The sequence below is a fragment of the Haliaeetus albicilla genome, chromosome 17 (assembly GCF_947461875.1).
Source record: "Haliaeetus albicilla chromosome 17, bHalAlb1.1, whole genome shotgun sequence".
NCBI lineage: Eukaryota > Metazoa > Chordata > Aves > Accipitriformes > Accipitridae > Haliaeetus > Haliaeetus albicilla.
The window spans coordinates 1,992,325-2,014,242 of NC_091499.1; the positions used below are offsets into that span (position 1 = coordinate 1,992,325).

The 21,918-nt window shown below is 39.2% G+C and overlaps 1 protein-coding gene across 1 annotated transcript in view; it reads right to left on the reverse strand.

Moving 5' to 3' along the window:
- Positions 1-21,918, reverse strand: part of EYS (eyes shut homolog) — a 938,397-nt gene that overhangs the window by 499,892 nt on the left and 416,587 nt on the right. The window contains exon 22 of the mRNA XM_069804576.1: positions 2,622-2,743. Within this exon, the coding sequence (XP_069660677.1) occupies positions 2,622-2,743 (122 nt within the window). The remainder of the gene's footprint in view (positions 1-2,621; positions 2,744-21,918) is intronic.

Consider the following 21,918-nt stretch of genomic DNA (forward strand, 5'->3'; position numbering starts at 1 on the left):
GTTCAAAAATGAATAGCGCCAGCAAGATAAAGAAATTAACTTAAAAGAGAAATTTGCAACTAGTAATTATGGTTTGTATTATTCTTCTTGTTATTACAGATTTGAAACGGTACAAAAATATTTCTTTTTGCATTATATTCTTTTCTCTAGTTTTTTCTACACAGGAGTGTATTTTTTATGCTGTTGCACAATAAATTACCTAGTTTTTCCAAGAACGGATGTTTTCAGATGGATTTGCAAATACTTAAAGAGAGAGTAAACTGATGAGTATTATCAAACGCGTAACAGAAAGCTATGTTATCTATCCTTTACATTAATTTAAATTAGAAGTGATATCAAGTAGGAGCAGAGGTGAGCCAACTTCAAAGAAAATCAGAAAATTCTGAGTATCATTGCCAGCAGCTAAACTTAGACCAGGAAAATAAACAGTGCCAGAACATGGCCACAGGCAAGGAAACTGCATTGTCTATCACTGTTGCATTCTCAAAGCAGTTCCTGGCCTGACTTTGGTGCCAGCCACCTAGTGCTTCTCCAAAACAATGCCTAGGCACAGCTCAAGAGTGCCAATGATCTTTTCTGTTGGGCAGTTAGAATTGCGTTGTCCTGTTTTAAAGACTAGGTTTTATTTTACAGATATGGCTGGATGTCCTCAGGGTCAGATACTAGTCACTGCCACTGCTTAGCTACCATGAGATGAACACTTTGTCTTGTCGCTGTAGTTTTTAAGAGAAAAGTGTTAAAAAAGGTAATAGAAATCAATTTTTTTGATATTAAGTAAGAGTAATTGTGAAAAAAAGCAGAATATCTTTTAACATCTGTGAGTATAAACTAGGCCAACTCTAACGATTGAAATGAAATTGCTTTAGATTATACAACAAAAACATTGGTCTAGACTCATTTTTCCTTGTGGTTGCCAAGTCTTAGACTCCCAGTTTCAACTACAGGTATCTCTGAAGAAGCTGGTTTTGTTTGGCTTATGACCCTTCTATACAATGATTCAATGATACATCACATTTTCCTGTTCCGTTATGTCAACTAGGACAAATAGCTCTGAGGAAAAATATGTGTGGTGCTTACAGTTCAAACCAATTCCCTTGCAAACATTTTCTGTAACAGTTCAGTATTTGCCAAATCCAGAAAAAGTACTTTTTGAGCATTTTTTTTTATTAAACAATAGGGAGTCCTTGGATTTGCTTATCCATAGTCGACCCAGCTATGAATAAAATCAGGAGAAGCCATGTTACCTGCTGCAATATATAAAATGCTTCCAGAGGCTGAAAAAATAGGTAAAATATAAGGACAGGTAATGATACATGGTTGCAAAATATTCATGTACCTGGAATTGTCCTTGAGGATAGTGAAACTGTACGTTTGCCTATACAATCCATTATATCATGTAAGAATTCAAACTGCCATAATATAACAGCTAATCAGACATAAACAGTATGCAATTATAAAATTATTTTTTGTTAGTAGACTACAAAGACCGACAAACTTCACAAAAATAAGAACTACAAAAATAAAAAAATCTTTAACAAATTGCTTTACTTCTCAACAGACTTACAATGGTGGGAAAAAACCAATTAAAAATACTTTAACAGATTTTCTCAACCTCACTACACTCTTCTTTTTCTGTTATTGGACTGAAAATATTTTACTAATATAGGACATCTAATACTATATAAAAATGCAGTTCTAGCACAGCTCAAAATATTTCAGTTAAATTCTGAATATAAACTAATGCAAAAATTATACTGTATTGTATGTATTACTTAACTTAGTTAAATTTACCTTTGGCTATTTGGGGAATTGTTTGTCTGTTTTCAGCTATGGTAGGTTTTCTTTCTGATTATTGTCTATATTACCAGGAATATAAACACTGCACAACAACTAGACTGTGTATTGTGTACAGTTATTATACTGTGGTCTGTATGCAGCTATATCAGTATCTTGTTAAGAGTTTACATTCAGATTCAGGACTGTTCTAGTATTGACATCACAAAATAGGTAAACCCTGGCTACAAATAGCAGAAGCTGATTGCTAGATTGTTTATAGAGTCCTTGTCCTCATAATACTGAAACAAAATCATTTTTAAACCATAAATGTATGCACAAAATAAAGATTGCGGTTTTAAGTTAAAAATAACATGGTTACTGTCAAATCCTCTCATGCTTTCTTCCAGTGTGGCTGTAAATTTTAGTTAAATTACTATTTTCTTGTCATTTTAAGCCACAAGGTGGCAGCAATGATATAATCTCTTCATCTAAGATTGTACAACTACGTCCACTCCCACTACTTTTACTCTTAAAGCATCTCCTGTGCTTACAAGGCATATATCATGGAAAGAAATCCTGTATTTTCTTTGAGAAAATAAAGTTCCAGATTAGATTACTTGCTCAGTTTTTTGAACTGATGCATTTTTTTAATTTTCTATTTACAATTATTTATGTCTGCTGACTTCAAATGAATGTACAGGGAAGCAGTGTATCCATGACACAAGTTGTTCGCTCATTTGTGTAATAACATTCCATTTCCCAACCTGAGAAATAAAATAATAACATGATGCATAAACCCGTCATTCCTGGAGCACAAACATATAGTGAGAAGATGCAACACTTACCGATAGCTGTTGAAAAGATCCATGCAGGTGCCATTGTTTTTACAAGGCTCTGAATTACATTCATTTGATTCATTTTCACAAAATGTTCCTTCCCATCCAGGCAGGCACACACATTGGTATCTCTGTAATGTATTAAGTAAAATAATGTTACTTTTTGTATTTTTAATACAATTTCTGGGAAAATAATGGAAGATTGGCGAGGAGGACCGTCAACACACTCAAGCGCCTTGCGGCCGGCGTGTCAAAAAACACATACATCATACTAACTGTGGCTTGGCCTTGCGTGTTGGACAAGTAGAACATCGGTGTGCAGATACCATCGGCCTGTGACAGACTCAGAGGCACCTATCGAACACGCTCGAGATCCCTGCCCTGCCGTGGGAAAGATCACAGCATGGAGGTAAACTACCCCTGCGCGAATCCCTGGAAAGCAGGCACACGCAGCAGGTTCGGCGATGCTCCGGCATGGACTGAGCTCCGCGGTGCCTGCGTCCCCGCTAGTGTGCCTCTGCCCAGGTGCTGCTCCGGGCATCCCCCGGTCAGCAAGGTAACGAAAATACATTTACTCTTGGCATTTCATCCGCGGTTTTGTGGTTGTTCCTGCATCCTGCCTGTGTCAGCTCACACGTAGGGCGTAGTCAGCAGGATCCAGGAACAGCTAAGCCGTGGCTGGCAAAAAGTCGGGGACTGGGGAGGTCAGTATGGTGACGCCTCGTATGCCAGGATGGCCCAGTACTGAGCACTGGATCCCTATGGCCACTTGTAGTGGCTCCACTGGCTCCACCAGAAGCGTGGCCGGAAAGAGATGACGGGGTGGTGGTTACCCCCCTGACAACTGAAACAGCTATGCACAGGTTGCCATGGAAAGCAGCATCAGATTCTTCTCGCAAGTTAGTGGGGAGATTGGGATGGTTATTAGTTACTGGTCTTAGAGCTCTTCACCACGAAAGTTGTTGCATTACAGAGTAAAATGAGAGAACTGGAAGTCAGGATTTTACAAGATGCAAAGGCGATCGCACAAGAAGTAATTACTACTCAAGCAGAGCAGTGCTACAGGTTGCAAGATACTGTAGAATGGCTGATAGCACATATTGCTAATAAATGGGGGGTAGTGAGCAAGTGGCTGTGTGGTACTTAGCTGCCAGCTGGAGCTAAACCATGACAGTCCTTTTTGGTGCCCAACGTGGGGCATGAAGGGTTCAAGATAATGACAGATTTGATTGGAATGTGCTAGATCGAATTTATAGCCGTTATTGCTGTTTAGCTATTAGCAGGTTCTGTGCTTGCCATGGGGCTTGCTTGCCTTACTGTCTGTTAGAGTCTAGTGCTCGTTAGTGGCTGCTTTTTGCTTTCAGTGCTTGTTGTACTGCTGTACTGCTTATCGTCTCACTCTGATGTGCCTGGGAACATTTTGATAACAGCAATGGCTCATGCGTTGATTACGGGATTCAATCCAGACAGGCTAGCAGTAATGAGAAGTATCAAAATGCAGCTTTTGAGAGGAGCGCTTACCTCACTAAAACCCTTGATTATATCAGCAGTCACAAATGCTACTGGTAATGTAGGCACCCTAGCAAATACCTTGAGGGAAATTAGGGCTGTAACTTCAGGACCATCTGTGCAGGTGGTGAATAAACGAAAGCTGGCAAAACCAAAAGGAGTTACATCATGGGTGACAAGGAAACAAACGTGGAATGATCTTGTATGAGCTGATACCCCACGATCAGAAATAGATGGGATCACCACATCAGGAATGTTTCGCCGATTGCAAAAGTTAGTGCCTGCGCAAAAAATCCGACCGCCCCTGGCCCCAGCACCAAATCTGCACCCACCCTCCACCGCTCGCCTGCAGCTCAAGGCAAGGCACTACCTGGCAAATGCCAAAACAGCAGAAATGAAGGTTTCACAGGTCCCCCCCAAATTGCTGCCACTGTAGCCTCTTACTGTGAGGGGGACCTTTAACTATGAAGTGGCTGTCTGGGGGGATTTTGCATGTGTTAGCTCTCATGGATACTGGAGCTGAGGTTACTGTATTACATAGCAATATTAAAAATAAAGAAGCCACATCACAGATCTGTAGATCGGGGGGAAATCCGACCCCTGCCCTCCACGCTAAGGTTACCTTAACAATAGGAAATGCCACTCCATTTACCATGACGGTGTTAAATGCCCCAGTTAAAGAATATATCTTGGGTATTGATGTGTTGGCAGGATGAACAGTTGAAAGTTTAAATGGTTGCTTCTGCTTCAGGACTTCGCAAGCAGGACTTGCTATTTGATCTATAACCATCTTGCACGGATTCCCAAAGTGGGATCCTGTTGTGCTGCCTGCGCCTGCCAAGGTGGTAACTGTAAAACAGTACCGTATTCTAGGGGGGGAGGAGGAATTACTCAAATCATTCAGGCCTTTCAACAAGCAGGAATCTTTAAGGAAACCATGACTGCTTTTAATAATCCTATTTGGCCTGTTTGAAAACCAGACAGCACTTGGAGAATGACCGCAGATTATGAAGAACTGAATAAAGTCACCGCCCCCACACAGACTTGCCATTACGCTACCAGACATGGTTACTCTTATAGAAAAAATTCAGCAAAAATTTACAACCCTGCAAGGTGGCGACAGATCTTGCTAATGCTTTCTTTTCGATAGCCATTACATATTTATAAAGCATGTGCACATAATTGCACTATTTGGACGCAGCTACATTTGAAGGCATTATATAGGCCATGGGGAAAGATAAAACGGGGTCAATGGGCCTTGAATACCCGGCAGGCCAACTGCAGACCCCTGCCCCTCTCGAGGCGGTGGCAGTATGCATTCACTGCTCTGGATACAGCATCAGGATTGCTTTTTGCTAAACCCACCAAACATGCTAATCAACTTAACACAACTGAAGCACTAAAACAACTCATTCATCAATACAGGCCTCCTCACCAAATACAAAGTGACCAAGAACACACTGTAGTGGGTATTATGTCCACGACTGGGCTCAAGGGCTAGGGATAGACTGGATATTCCACGTTGCCTACCATCCCCAAGCTGTCAGCTTTACTGAAAGAATGAATGGGATGCTGAGGGAACAATTAAAAAAGCTAACCAGTACTAAAACTTTACAACACTGGAGTTCACATCTTAGTAAAGCAGGTTTTTTGTTAAATAGCTGGAATATTTATTATCAAACATTCTATGATCATATTACACCACCTCCAGTAAAAAACATGGTGAGGACTGAAATTCTTCCAGATGGTAACTCTCCCAAAATATTAACTACAGGGGAAATGGAATTGTTTACACCAACAGATTGCATGCTGGGACTGTGACCTATTAGCCTGGACATGAAGATTCATATAATAACCCCTGAGAATGCCATATGGTTCGTACCCCAACTCTTGCTCTTATTTTACATCCTCTATTAATAACAGATTCTCAAGTTCTTCTATTTCAGGTATCTCTGAAGAATACCTGTGCCTTATCTAGAGAAGACAGCATAGGAATGGTGTTACTGGTGTCGTGAACCCAACATCAACTAGAAGTTCGATCTGAAAAAGCGCAAGCCATAGCTCTCCAACCTGCATGGGCAATTACCCCGCATCAGGTTATCAAACCTGGAGTAATATTAGCTGAAGGAGCTGGAGCAACAGCATATGTATTACCGGGAGGAGATGACACTCCTGTTTTCTTCCCCTATCACGGGTTGGCTCGTCATGCTCTGTAGTCTTGTACGACAAGCACATACCCTGGATGCATTTCCACAAGATCAACAAGTAAATACTTGGAATTGGTTGGCCTCTACTGTAACTAACTCATCTGCCTTTTCTATTGAGGGAGGATTAACAGCTGTGTATCTTTTGACAATGTGTTTCATTGGCATGCCAACCCCAGTAGCTCTATTACAGAAATATACTATGGTAAGTACTTCTGATATTAATGTGCTCATTGCTATTTTTTCCGAGTAGGTAGTGGCTGTATGCCAAGGAACATTACAAAATAGATTGGTGATGGACTATCTCCTTCTTTGACACCATAAACGCTGCTCCGATTTTGAAGGCATGTGTTGCTTCAACATGACTGATGAATCAGCCAGCATAGAGGATGACATTCAACATCCCCAGGACTTAGCGCACCAAATGAAGCAACCTACTGGTGGTGCCTGGCTGGCTGAGTGGTTTAATTCCCTGACATGATGAGCAGGACACCTGCATCACTGCAGAACTATGTTTATTCCTTTTTCTATATGTATTTATTGCATGGTTCTGTAAATTACCCTGCCCTATACCCCGCAAGCCCAAATGGACACCTCCAGCTTTGCCAGCCCCAGCAGAAATGGTGCCTTGAGCAAGGGGGTGGAACGTGGGAAAATAATGGAAGATTGGCGAGGAGGACCATCAACACACTCAAGCAACTTGCAGCCGGCGTGTCAAAAAACACATACATCATACTAACTGTGGCTTGGCCTTGTGTGTTGGACAAGTAGAACATCAGTGTGCAGATACCGTCGGCCTGTGACAGACTCAGAGGCACCTATCGAACACGCTCGAGATCCCTGCCCTGCCATGGGAAAGATCACCGCACGGAGGTAAACTACCCCTGCGCGAATCCCTGGAAAGCAGGCACACGCAGCAGGTTCGGCGATGCTCCGGCATGGACTGAGCTCCGCAGTGCCTGCGTCCCCGCTCATGTGCCTCTGCCCAGGTGCTGCTCCGGGCATCCCCCGGTCAGCGAGGTAACAAAAATACATTTACTCTTGGCATTTCATCTGCGGTTTTGTGGTTGTTCCTGCGTCCTGCCTGTGCCAGCTCACGCACAATTACAACAGGTATTACTGCTGATTGTTTTGCATTTTTTGTCTTCTAACAGGTGCTTTGCCATTTCAAAACTTGAAAATGTTACAAATATATCAATAGTTTGACCTACTAATATGACAAAAAAAGAGGATATAAGGTAGGCATGCAACAGTACTTACCTTTCTGTATAATTAACTTGTGTACCTCAAATCCTTTACTATCTCTTCCTCCCTCCTCCAAGTTTTTTTAATAAAAGATATTATCTCTCCTATAAAACTACTTCACTTACATATTACACTGATGTCCTGGTTTCAGCTGGGATAGAGGTAATTTTCTGTCTAGTAGCTGGTATAGTGTTATGTCTTGGATTCAGTATGAGAATGAATGTTGATAACACACTGATGTTTTCAGTTGTTGCTAAGTAGTGTTTAGACTAAGTCAAGGATTTTTTACCTTCCCATGCCCAGTCAGTGAGAAGGCTGGAGGGGCACAAGAAGTTGGGAAGGGACACAAGTCAGGACAGAGGACCAAAAGTGGCCAAAGGGGTATTCCATACCATGTGACATCATGCCCAGTATATAAACTGGGGGGAGTTGGCCTGGGGGGGATCGCTGCTCGGGAACTAACTGGGTATTGGTCGCATTGTGCATCACTTGTTTTGTATATTCCAATCCTTATACTAGTATTGTCATTTTATTATTGTTATTAACATTATTAGTGTCTTCCTTTCTATTCTACTAAACTGTTCTTATCTCTACCCACGAGTTCTACGTTTTTCCCTCTGATTTTCTCCCCCCCCACTGTGGGGGGGAATGAGTGAGCAGCTGCATGGTGCTTAGTTGCTGGCTGGGATTAAACCACAACAACTGACACGCCTAAAACACAGCTCTTCACAACCATCTGAGTTTCACTGTTCAGCATGCAGTCCAAACAGGACTCAATATAAAATAATTTATCACAGAAATTCTCAGGATTATATAGCTATCCAACTTGTTTAACACCTTTAATACGAAATTGTGCATCAGTAACTTAAATAAGCAGTACTAGAAGACTCATGACATGAGAAATACTGTCTCCTGTACAGTGTATTAGATAGAATACAGGCTGTATTAGGTAGTAATTCAGACAGCATAAATACAAGTCTTCTAGCTCTGTGGTGATAGCATTAAATATACTAATGATCAGGTGTTTTGAGTTCTAAATTTCTGACTGATTAAACTGAACAAAACTTCAGCAGTATGTATATCCACCTCAAAATGACTTGTATTATAGGGCGTTTTTCATCACACTGCAAAGCTATTATACCAAATTGTAACCACGCTACAGTATTATCTCCAGCTTCAAAATTATCCAGTATCTGCATGCAATGGGGTGTTTGACATAGTCTCACAGAAGTGAAAAGCATAAAGCATCTTCTTCCTGCCTATGTTCTACAAAAAAAAAAGAAAGAGAAAGGTGAACATCTGCTGAATTGATTATTAATTAGAGAGGGGCAGCAATGCAAACACTTCCATTCAGCTGAAGTTTTAATTACTTCTTTTGTAACATGTTTGCTTCTAACAAGGGTTCTTTCTACCAAAATTTAGGAAACACTTTAATGGTAAGCATGACTAATGTGAATTATTACATTACTTGCTAAACATTGCAAGAGCCTTCAGGGTAGATTTAAAAGCCTATTAAAATCCATGTAAATCGGAAGCCATTAGCAGACAGCAAAAAAAAGGAGTTTTTTTAAAAGCTGAGTGAGTAAATAAACTGCCACAGGACAATGATCAAATGTGTGACATACCAGCATTGTGGCATCTACAGGTGTTTACAGCCTACAAATCATACTGCTGCTTTTTAGCTGTTCTGATACTGAATCTGCATTTTGGAAACTGAAAATTGTGTTTTAAAGAGAGAGGGGCTATGAACTTTTACATTAACAGTGAAGAGAAATTATCTGATTTCCTAATACAGTTTAAAAATAGAGTAAGTTAAGCATCAGAACTCTGAAGGAAATGCATATTGGGCAATCGTCCCAGTCCTTTCTATGATGATACTCTTACCCTCTCCTGCCAAATTAAAAGCTTAGAGTATTTTATTGAACAAAGATAACAATAAAAAAGAAAGGAAGTTAATGGTTTAAAGTCAAGCTCAGTATGATTGTCCTGAGGTGTTATACAGTATGGAACAGTTCCAGTGATTCCAGTACTTAAAATTAAACTAGTTACATGTACATTCTACCATAGCTGGTCAAATCAACTTTTGCCCCAACCTGTTTGCACATGGCATATTTGTGATTCATATTTTTCCCAACTGCATTCTATTTGTTTTGTGCTCATGTTGACCAACAGTTGCTACGCTTACCTGGGACACACCCATGATTTCGGTAACACGGATTTTCCAAATCTACTAAGATAAATTTTAGAAGTCAGAAAATAAAATTGAAGAGTATCTTTCTGAGTTAAGATACGGCACTTTGAGAAATGTGAAACATCGGTAAGTTACTTACAGAGCAAAATAAGACAACAAAAAAATAATTGCATGAAAGCAGGTTGGACACTCAAGATGAGCTCAGTATATACTGACGAGTTAACTACATATTCTAGTCAAAAAAAAGAAAGTAACATTTCATTCTCTGTGTTTTACATAGGCAAGGCTATTCCATGCAATTAAATACAACGTGCAACCTGTGGACTCCATCTGTTAAAAAAGGACAGGAAAAAAAAAAGCTTAATGGATAGTTTACTGTTACTGCTCTGTACTCCTGAACTCAGGCTGAAGAACTGCAAAATATTCTCCATGAAAAGAAGAAAATTGGCCAAGAATTGGCAAAGAGTCCAAGAAGTGGGAAATATTCAAAGTGACAGTAAATCAAAGGTTAATGTAGGAGACAGAAAGTTTTTGTTAAAATATTTTGTATTTTTTAAATATAACACTGAGAGACAAACTTGGAAAGAGAAAATCATTTTCTGGGAATTGTGCCAAGGAAAGAAAAAAGAAAATACATTTGAGACAAATTACATTACTAACCCACATGTTAATGTCTTCTATTACATCATATCCACACCCAAATTAGTTATTAAATATCTGAAATTATTTGGAAAGTTTTTCTGAGATTTCCTCAATTCTCTGCATATTTATCAGTGCCATGAAAAGAAGTGTTAGAATGGAAAAAAAGATGCTACAAACACAAAAGGCAAAAATGGGGACTACTAATCCACACCCACAACTAACTATTAGACACCTACTGTCAGGTTAGGTTTTCACATAAACCAGGAATGTGAGATAGTGACTGACTTCCAAAAAACTCTTCCAGAAATGGATTACAAAATTGGAAGTGAAAGGAGGCTGCCAACAGCTTTGTTTAGAAAGCAGCAGTTATTTTTTCTGGTCTCACTAAAAGCACCTGTCAACCAGCTACTGAAATTCTATGTTTTGCAGGTTTCTCATTACATGAGGATTGTTACACCAAGCACAAAACATTACTCACATATATGCATATCATGCATAGGTGCAGCATATGTAAACTAAAAATCTTACATATTATTTTATCTCTGTGTAGATTTACAGTAACTGAAGGTGCCTTGTTACAATAAATTACACGTAAGTAGAGGTAGATAAAAAATGTATTGATAGACACAAGAATTTGCAGGGAAGGACCTGGGGGTCCTGGCGGACACCAAGTCAGACACGAGCCAGCAATGTGCCCTTGCAGCAAAAAGGCTAAGGGTATCTGGGCAGCACTGGGAGGAATGCTGCCAGCGGGTCGAGGGAGGCGATCCTTCCCCTCTGCTCAGCACTGGAGAGGCCGCCCTGGAGTGCTGGGCCAGTTCTGCGCTCCCCAGTACGAGAGAGACACAAGCATACTGGAGAGAGACCAGCGAAGGGCCAGTAACATTATTAAGAGACTGGCACATCTCAGATGAAGAAGGGCTGTGGGAGGTGAGACTGTCAGCGCGTAGTATGGACTGAACAACATAAAACGACAGGAAGCTGCGTAGTGGAAAGTACGCAGTGAATCAAGCGAGAGACTGGAAGAATAGCATTTGACACCTATTTATGTGTTCCTTCTCCTGTACTGTAATTATGTATTACTACCCATTGTAGACAGATTAAAATAAATGGTACCTTTGAGTTCATCTTTTGCTTGTCCTCTAAAGAACACAATAAACGCATAAATAACACCACAGTTACTCCTTGTACATGGCTTTCCCTTGTACAATATATAGCACAGTGCTTATAGGAAGAGTGTGTTTCACGAGCTATACACAGGGTCAAAAACTGTAATTTTTTTAATCTCCTGCATACATACCAAGAAGCATATATGCACACTAGCCTGTCTTTATCCAACTGTGTGTGTAGTTAGAAAGTGTTATTTAAGAGCATTTGTGTATCTTCCCTTCTCCAACACTGTAAATGAAGAATTAATCACTTCCTTAAGCCCTAGTCAATGTTATTTTACTGGAAAATGGCAGTTGAACACCTGGCAAATAGAAACTACAAAGAAAAAGATTCATCACACACAACAAGGATCTGAATTATGAACATGGTAAATCTTCAAGCCTGTACTTTGCATGTGTAGGTTGAGCAGAATTTTCACAATACAGATATATACTCCAGGTACTTCTTCCACATCTAGAGCAAAATCTGAATGGAAGTCATTTCATTTTCTAAGATACTATGGAGCTGGGATTTTGGGGGGGGGGGGTTTTACAGTTTTTAATTTACAGAAAGGACAAAAAATACCTTGCCCAGAAACAGAAACACACAAAAGGAAATGTAGAAATCTCCCTTGTTCCAAGTTCTTCTGCCAGACTGTGATTCTTGTGGTGCAACTCTTTTTCCATTAAGGCCAAACAGAATGAGCATATCATAAGACTACTTATCATTGGCACATAATGGGAGATGTACTCCAGCAAGAAACCTCAGATTTGCCTTTGAGATTTTTTTTTTTCCTCCTGAAAAAGTATGGTCGTCTTGCCTCTACAGAAAACTTTTCATCACAAAATTCTGTTCCATTGGAAGGAGGGCTTTTTCATACAGAAAACCTTCATGCAACTTAATTTCGTTAACGCTAACAGCAGTTCATTTAACCTTGTGAAATAAATGTGAACATAAAAATGCAAGCATCTGTGAAATCATATTTGCAATTGCTCTAAACCATATTGAGTTCCTAACATTATTTATGCAGCCTTTTTTGTTAATTTAAGGGTCTTTTCCAAGTTGCTACTTTAAGGCTTCACTTTTAAGTTATTATTGATTTAATCATTTACATAACCATACATATTCACTAACAAAATTAAATTATTCCGATTTTTCATTATGACACTTTTTTCACTATGCAAGTCTGTTTGCATTTATATCCTAAATAAACAAGCTTATTTAAAAAAAAAAAAAATTAAAAAAAAAACAGGATACCTGTTCATCTTCAGTTGGTTTAACCCTTACTTTAAGTTTTACTAAAGAAAACCAAGCTAAAACAAGATCTAAGCAGAATGAAATCCCAGCAACTATGCTACCTTTCAGTCTTTTGGTAATGAATTATCTACCTGTTCTTCACAGGATGTAGGAACAATGAATGCATTAAACACTGCTGTTCCACAAGTGAAAGAAAACTGACTTCTGAGGCATGAAGAAAATCTTCAATTGGCCCTGTTTTTCCTAGTCTGAAAGACATACGTGGCTTCCTCTAATACGAGTTAATAACTCTGTAATAGATAGTTAGCCTGCCTAACTCAGGGCAAAGGAACACTTTTAAAGGGTAAGTGCCATGAAGTTTGCAGTACGATTATTAATACTGATCTTAATTGGAGGAACAATTATAATAAGCGACATGAAAGACTAAGATGAAAAAAAGTATGAAACATGGATGTGGAAGTGTAGAAAAATTATAATGAAAAGTGGTACAACAACGGAATCATTTTGATAAAACGATCACCAAAAAAAAAAATCACCAAAATCAGTTACTGAATCTTATTATCAGAATTATTAGCTCTCATATCCTTGTGTGTTACTTTATTAAAAAGTGTTTCTATTTTACTCTTGCTATGTAAGTTATAAAGCCTATATGATTTTTGCACTAAGCACTGCAAAATGTGAAATACTAGGATAAGTAACTTAATATTAAGTACTAGCTATCTACAGAAGTTGAGATAGTATTATGGATTTTCAAAAGCTTACCTACTGTCTATTTTTATTCATATATCCTTCCCTAAACAGTTTGACATGTCAAAAATGCTGACCATTATATTTATCTGTCCTTCCAAATCTACTTATATTCTTTTGCACCCTAAGTTATTATAAATTATATATTATCTGATATCAAGGATAAAACAGAATGTCTTTTATTTAAATTTTAAGCAAGGCTTACATGAGAAACAAAGAACATTTTTAATTTGCTTATCCCACCAAACTTTTAAATAATGAATTAGTTAAATTAGCAAGAAAGAGCATATTTAAAGTAGCTGGTACAGGCAAAGTTTGATGTGCTGTAATGAGTTTTGCCTTACATTGTAATATTTCTGTATCTGTGTATATTAAATGCATTTAATAAATATATGAAAAAAGTACGATTTTCATCTTATTTCAACAGCATACCAGCAGTAAAGACAAGCTTACAATTTCATTCAATACAGGCTCCAGCTTAAAATACGGCTGGTATCTAGACATGCTGCATATTTACAACTCTAACTGCAATGTAATGTAATTTGTGGCCACAAGGAAAATTATCTTAAATGGGAATACTAGTTATTTGCACTGCATGTCTTTATACACGACCATTTCATAAAATAGTAGCTTTGCTAATAAATTCATAATCATCACTGCTTTTGATATTGATCAAAGTGACACATTTGTAAAAACACAATACTCTGCTGAAATGCTAGCGCTCTTAAAATTAAATCACGACTAATGCTAGCAACAGACTTCAAATTATTTTAGATTTCATGTTCCCATTGCAAACAAATGCTGGCCTGTGCCTTTAGAATTTAATCAATTATTTCCATCACTGCACAGATACAACAGTTCTCATAGTCCAACAGAAATCTTGCTGGGGTTAGTTTTCTCCGTGGAGATCCATCCCTAACATGCTGAGGCATACAATCACGCAACATGGCTTTTACTCATATTGACAGAGGTTTTCCATTTGAGCACAGCCGGTATTAAACAATATGTAAGCATTAAGTTTGCAGAAAAAGCAAAAAATACTCAATGACAAATCCATGCCTCTGTGATCTTACATTTTTCTAGTTATGTTAAAATGTTATTCTAGGACACACTACAAGAAATATGAACATTAGAAGACCAGAAGAAGTACTTAAGAACAGTCATTAAAATAAAAAACTGTGACAGTCAAAGTGTTTTAAACCTGTTGCTGCGAATCAGGAAAGATTCTTCTTAGGGAAGTTGAAGGTTTTCTGGGAAAAAAATAAGTTTTGAGGTTTTTTGTACTGTTTTTAGAAATGTAATTCTAAAGTATGGGCCTCATCTAACCAGACTAGAAGTAATTTTATGACAACAAACCAAAGTCAGTTTGAGATCTCCTATGTAATTAACAATTGGTGATAGATTTTTTTTTTTTGTCTCTATTTCTTGACCTCTGCCATTTGTTCTATTTACACCCTTCTCTCCTTCCCCTCTGAGAGAGCTTACTAGGAAATGTCAAAGAAATCACCTTCAACATGACAGGTACTGAACAGCACAGGGAAACTAATGAAAAACAACAGCCTTAAGTTGTTTGTGCAAAATAAACCAAATAACTAGTCCAGCTAGTGACAGACATTTGAATATCAGCCTTTGATCAGTGTATCTGGTTTGACATTTAGCTCAATTGTTCAATGAATAGTGAAAGGTCATAAACACATTCCTGTTCAGCAGAAGTACTGACAGGAAATTGACCCACCTAAAAGCTTGTCCAGAGCCTTCAGTTCACCCCTAAATCTCAGGTAACAGGAGACCTATGGGAGTTAACTGTAATATTCCAAAGGAATAGTCTAGATACTGACAGACAGAAATAACATTTTGCTTCTGAATTTCAAACCTGGTGTTGCTGCTGGTAGCTTTTTAAATAAAGTTTAAGAAAAAGCAGTAGAATAACTACTGTTTTCCATAAAACAAAGCTAGCTGGTACCTTAACATAATAGCTGATTCAAATTTAGATCTTAAGCATACAACCATTATCATATCAGTACACTTCAAATACCACAAACTGCCACTTTTGCCAACCTCAGGCTCAAAAGTAACAGAAAGTTAAAGAAACAGGCTGCTCCGAAAATACTTCAACCTAAATATCCTCAGAAGCACCCAGACATTGACAGAATTATTTGATGTCAAGTTTCCTCTTTTGAACTTTCACTCATCCCTACTTTAAATTTATAGAGCATTTCAGCATAATAAATCACATTACAAATTAATGTGCTGCCTCTAGCATATCTAATACAAAAAGGTGAGTTTCTGAAAGTACCAAACCTAGGCACTTGTGTCCTGCTCTAAATACAGTTGGCATAAAAACAACCAGCTAGACCAGTAACAGACAAGGATCAAGGAAGAAAAGATGACTCTGTAATAAATTTTATTCCATCTAGTCTGGTATTAATACGTATACTTGAAGACATTTTATTCAATCTAATCCAGTATTACTATAGACTAGAATAAGAGGGATTCAGAATCACACTCACAAGCTGTAAAAGAAAATGATGTCACCCTCCAAAGTGAAAGATACGATACAGGGATCAGCTCGAGTGATGGACATAAAATGGCTGACTGAGCCCCCGGATTGGAGAAAGGAAATTCGTTTAATACAGCAACTAGGTGCCTACCAAAAACAAATTATGGGAAGGGGGGCGGCAGGAGGGCAGAGGGAAGCACGACTTGACCTAACAACATAAAGACAAACATCAAGAAGCAAAACATTAGAAAAAAGGCAGAAACCCTGACTTTTTATAACGAAATGAGACCCGATCAACCTCAATTAACCACAACCTTCTTCATTAACATTAGATCCTTACGACATTAAGCTTACCCCTCTGTCTCTGAAACTAAAAGCGTGCTGACCGGCTGGTCACATGGTGACGCTGCACTTCAGTACCTCACAGCAATCCGGAACAGCCGTTTGCTTTCACCGGAAGGACCCTCTTGTTTCCTTCTAAAGGACGAGAAAATCAGCTTACCTGGTGAGGCAGCCTGGCACAAGGCGAGCGCTGCTTAAACCCCGCCGGCCCTCAGCCCGCTCCCTCTCACGACCCGACAACGGCCGCTCCTCACAGAACCTTCCAGAGAGACGGGCGGGCAGCACCCGCGCAGCGGCAGCCAATCGCCAGGCGCCGCGGGAACTTGAGCCAATCAGATCCCGGTATTCCCTCTCCGCTCCTATGACTGACAGGAGCTGTGGTGGCTGAGGCGGGAGAGCGGGCTGAGGCGCCGTGGCGCCTCGGGGCGCTGATGGCGGCCGGGCAGGGACCGGCCCGCCGGGCTGGGAGCGCTGCCCCGGCTAGCGTCGCCTCCTTCGGCACCGCGTCGCCTCCTTCGGCACCGCATCGCCGTCCTGCCGCCCCCCCAGCGCCGCGGGGCAGCGCCGCTGTGTGAGGAACTCTTCACCCCGAGCCACCCGGCTTCTCGCCCAGCCTGCCCCTTCTCCCCTGCGGCGGGCAGGGAGGCCTCTCGCTCGTTACCGTTAAATACGCTTTTGTGACTGAAAGTGCTTCCAGGTCCGAGCCCAGTTAGTCCTCACGCTGTCAGTTTGGTCTCGGACAGCATCGTTTGGCTCCAAGCCTGTGAGTGGTGAGCGCTCCTGTCACCAGCAGCTCCGGCTGTGTCTGGCAGCAGCCCTCAACTGGTGCGCGGTGGTTACCTGTGGGGTGTATGTTCGAGTAAAATAGGTGGTGTTGGTGTTGGGCTGTGAGTGCGCGAATGAAGAGGCAGAGCTTGGAGCATAAACCAGTAGGAAATCATACAGCAGTGCCAACACAGAGATAAACGAGGCGTGCATTGGAAGCCAGGTATTTGAAGGAACGAGAACATGGATCCACATTCACCTGGGGCTGAATTTGCAATTCTTGGGGCTTGGCTGTGCTGGTTTTCAGAGCTGTGTCACCATTCTTTCCTTTTGTGATTAGATCAACACGCACAGAAGTTTAAAATCTGGTGGAAGCTCCCCCACGTGTTTAGCTCATACAGCTAGATAGTTACTAATGTCCAGGTAGCTCTGTGCATGCCTTTATGAGAAAGTTCAGCATCTTTATTGCTGAGAGTTCTGCCATTCTGAGTCCAGTGCCAAAGCTCCTGGAAGGCCAGTGGGTGCCTGGAGCCAGACGGGTCAGGTTCCCCAAAAGGGGAATTCCAGTGTCCCCAGATTCTGAGTTACTAAAGGCAGCACAATTTTCTAGAATTTATCACAGGACAAAAAAATAACACAGTGGTGCATATGTTTGTATATGGTACGTGTCCTCTGTACTGGAAACTAAACCTTGGTGCTCTTGTCACTGTTTCTTTGCACCCAGTCTTGCATTACCAAAACTAAGAGTACACAGCTGTCTGATAATGCACACCTGGAGTTGGTTCATACACTAAGAACTTGGAAGAGTCTGTTTAGCAGAGTCACGTAGTGATAGCTGCATTCACAAGTAAAAAATTCATAGCAGTTTCTGATTGCAAGAGTGTTTCTGTATAATACTTATGGTCTCAGTGTGGCTTGTTATAGGAATCGATACTTTCTGGGAAAAGCACAAATTGTGTCCAACAGTCTAATTCACTTGTTACGTAACACGATTTATAAATAAGTCACCAGAAGTCAAATACAAGTACTCTTTTGAAAACTAAATTATTTAATTGAAAAATCAATAAGAGTTTACTTTTGAGGCTGCTTCTAAAAATTGTATGTCAATTAAAATATGAATAAAGAGGCTGTAGAACAGGACACAAAAGTTAATACTGAGATACATTTTAATTAGCTAAGAGTTGTCACCATTTTAAAGATACAGTGTACTAGAAGGAAGAGAGAGAGAGAAAAGGGAACTGTAAACTGGCGGCAGACTAGATAAACTGAGCGATAGCATCGTGACCAACCCCTACCATTTTTAGAAACTTTTTCCAGTCTCAGGCTTTTCCTCTCTTCTTTTGAATGTGTTTGTGTTACTTGTCTTGAAAATCAGAACATGATTTTAACAGCAGCAGCAGCAGCAGCTCCAGACTTTAATAACCCATTTCTCTTTTTCCTGAAAAATGCAAGTTAATTCTAGATTTATTAGCATATTAAAGGACTATTAAGAAGGGATTTCCATTTGTACAGATAAGAGAAAAGGGAGTAGGAGTGTTCTTACAATAAAATCCTAACGTAATACTTTACATTCAAATGTTAAGAACTGTCTTCCCCTCTTTCTCTGTTTTCCTAACACTGTTAAAATGAATTTTAATAGTATTTAGGATGAGGCAATAAAACCATCAATAATTTGTGCTGTAATTAGACTACACCGTGAGTTTAGGGAAGTTATGCTTTAAGAAATTATGACTTTGGATTTTATGGTTCTATCTATACTTGGTAGGGTAGAGGTTAACAACTCGTTACCTGTTAGCTCATATTTCCTATGAGAGAAAGAAAAGGCTTTTCTCTCTGATAGCAAATTTAAAGACTTTCATTCTAATCTTGTAAGGCTGTAAAAATATTTAATCTGAGCTATAACTTTTTCTGTCTCATTTCCACTCCCTGGGAGAGCTTGATCTTATTAAGGGCAATCTTTTGTAATTTGCATGTTGTGGGCCTTCCTGGAGTTTGCCTCTTATTACTCTAATGAAGTTCTGTTTTTGAATATTGAGGGTACATGCCTACAGGACTTCAGGCGGCTCCACACCTTTTAATGGTATTGCAAACAACCGTACCCACTACCTATATTTATTCAGTCTATTACAATTTATGATGCTGGTGCATGGTTATGGCTTTTCTTCATTCTTGGGGTTTCAGCAGGATATTGATGAGACAGACAATCTCATCAACAAGCCACAAAATTATTATTTGTGTCTGAAATTTGTCTACAAATGTGATAAATCGCATTTCTTCTTTTCCTATCTGTGTAACTGCAGTTGTGTCATCATTAGGCCACTGACTTTCTCTTTATTCTCTCTCCTTGTCTCTCCACCACTTAAGATGCATCCTTTTCTTCTACTCATGGGATCCTACCCAGGCTCTGGCAGGAACAGGATGAAGGTGTGGATTTGTGCAGCCATTGCACCTAATGGGATGATAGCAAGGGATACTATAAGCCAACAGGAAAAAAAAAAAAAACAAAAAAAAACCAAGTTCAAAACGGATAGGAATGTGAGGAGGCAGCGGTGGACCCTGGAGGGATGTACTGACTTAGGGAGCTTTAAATGGGGGAAAGCAGTAGAAAAATAGGATAGGAAAGTCAGATAGGGAACTGAAGATTCAGAGCAATGAGAGCATGAAAGGACATAACCTCTGACTAAGCAGTCTTTATTAGCATTTGTAGAGCTTTAGCAAATCTAATTTTGATCATCTTCTGTTAATGGGTCAGATTGTGAATTGAGGGATGCTGTGGAGAAATGGGTTTTCTGCAGGTTGGAAGAAAAAGGCTGTGAGAGCACTGTGAGAACTCTGGACTTAGGAGATCGCCACAGTGTATTTCCCACCAGCCATCTCAGGCACATAAATTTAGGACCATGGTTTGTCAAGACACATATGCAAGATTCCTACTCTCCCTTTTTCACCTACAGTGTCATCTTTTTTTGTTCCTGAGGTACAGCAATGCTATGTGAAATAATTTTAAGGTGCTAATATCTGGTAAATATAAGCACATATGCACATGCAACCACTCCATTTGGTTAAGCAAAGAGAAAACAGAAAATTAGTTTTCGTGATGCAGTTTCAAATAGAAGTTATCCAAAGAATATATTGCGATTAAATATTATTCTCACAAACTACTTGTTTTTCAGGAATTCTGAAAATTTTCTGCTTCATCATTTCCAAAGCATAGTAACCAATGTCAGGGTCCTCCTTCTACAAAACTTTGGTATGCATTGCTTGCTGAAACTCATTCCACTCGTTTGTAACTATATAGTTTCAAAATAATGTTTTAAACCAGAGGAAGAATGGGGCAGAGAGGGCATTTTTGCATGTACAGCATAGTTTTTCTTAAAATATTTTATTAAGGATATTGACATACAACAGAGCAGATACCTGTCATCTAAAATAATTAGATTTCAAATTCTTTTTACTTGATATATCTCCCTAAATTCTATGTTTGGATATTTCACTTTGATTATATGCCCAAAGGAAAGTAAAACTGTAAGTTGATGCAACAGCATATGATTTAATTTAACTTTTGGTATTATATCAATATTATACTGGGCGTAGTTGATTTTTTTTTCCTTTCTTTTTACTTAACTTTAACAGAAAACGTTACTATTTTCTTTTTAAAAATGCAGTATCAGTGTACAAGCATGTCTTAAAAGGCCAAAAGCTCTTAGCCTTCTGGTTATAAAGTGAAAACTGTGTGAGTTCCGTGCCGGATTCTTCCATTACTGAGACTGAAGGTTAATATACTGAGGACAAATTATTTTATACTGCTCACCCAGACTTGAGGCTGAGCTGTCTAAAAAGGGAAGTATACCTCTGGGACACTGCAGAAGGCAAGTGTAAGAATTTTTTCTTCGATTTCACTTGCCATCAAAGTGGAGTCAATTTACTCCAGCATGGAAAGGGTGTTAACTTACTTTCCCCTTAGTAACAACTCACACACCAGCATAGGCCTAAACAAGGTAAGGGACAGGCTGCTGTAGTCCTAAAATAAATGAGTTACTGTTGCAAAATTTTATACCAAGAGCTAAAGGTAAGGGATAGACCAGTGGAAATTCAAAACTGAAACTTAGTGGGAAAAAATTGGACCAGATTCTTTGAATTAGATGTTTTAAGAACTGGATAGTTGCAGAATTGTTTAAAATACAAATGTAAGTAAGTTATTTTTCTCCAATTAAATGATTGTTTCTGAAAAGTGTGTAAAGAGCTAGAAAATATCACTGCTTAAAAATGCTGAACATTGAAAGTTATTTTAAAAATAAAAAAGGTTTCAAGAATTGCTCCTGTTCGTATTATCATTTGCATAATGTGTGTATAATCTTCTGAAAGATAATACAGCAGAAGAAAACAAACCAGAACTCTGTAATATTCTGTACATTGAGAAATCATGAGATAACGAAGTGCACCAGAGCATCTTGCTGTTTTGGTATTCCATTAAACATGCATACTGTGAACAAGGATAAAGAGTATTTGTTTACTGATACGTATGGAAAAAGCCAGCATAAGCACTATTCTGGATTCATTGCCGCCATTGTACTCAATAATAGATGAGGAAGGAGGTCTCAATTTTATAAGGCAAACAGGATGGTGCTTATTTAGAGTATAAACCCTTAATTCATAATGAATTGTCTCTTCATTTAAAAATGAAGATGAGAAGCAGACTGGGATCTTTATTTAAAATTTTAAAAAGCTAAGCTTTTTAAATTAAAAAAATAAAATTTT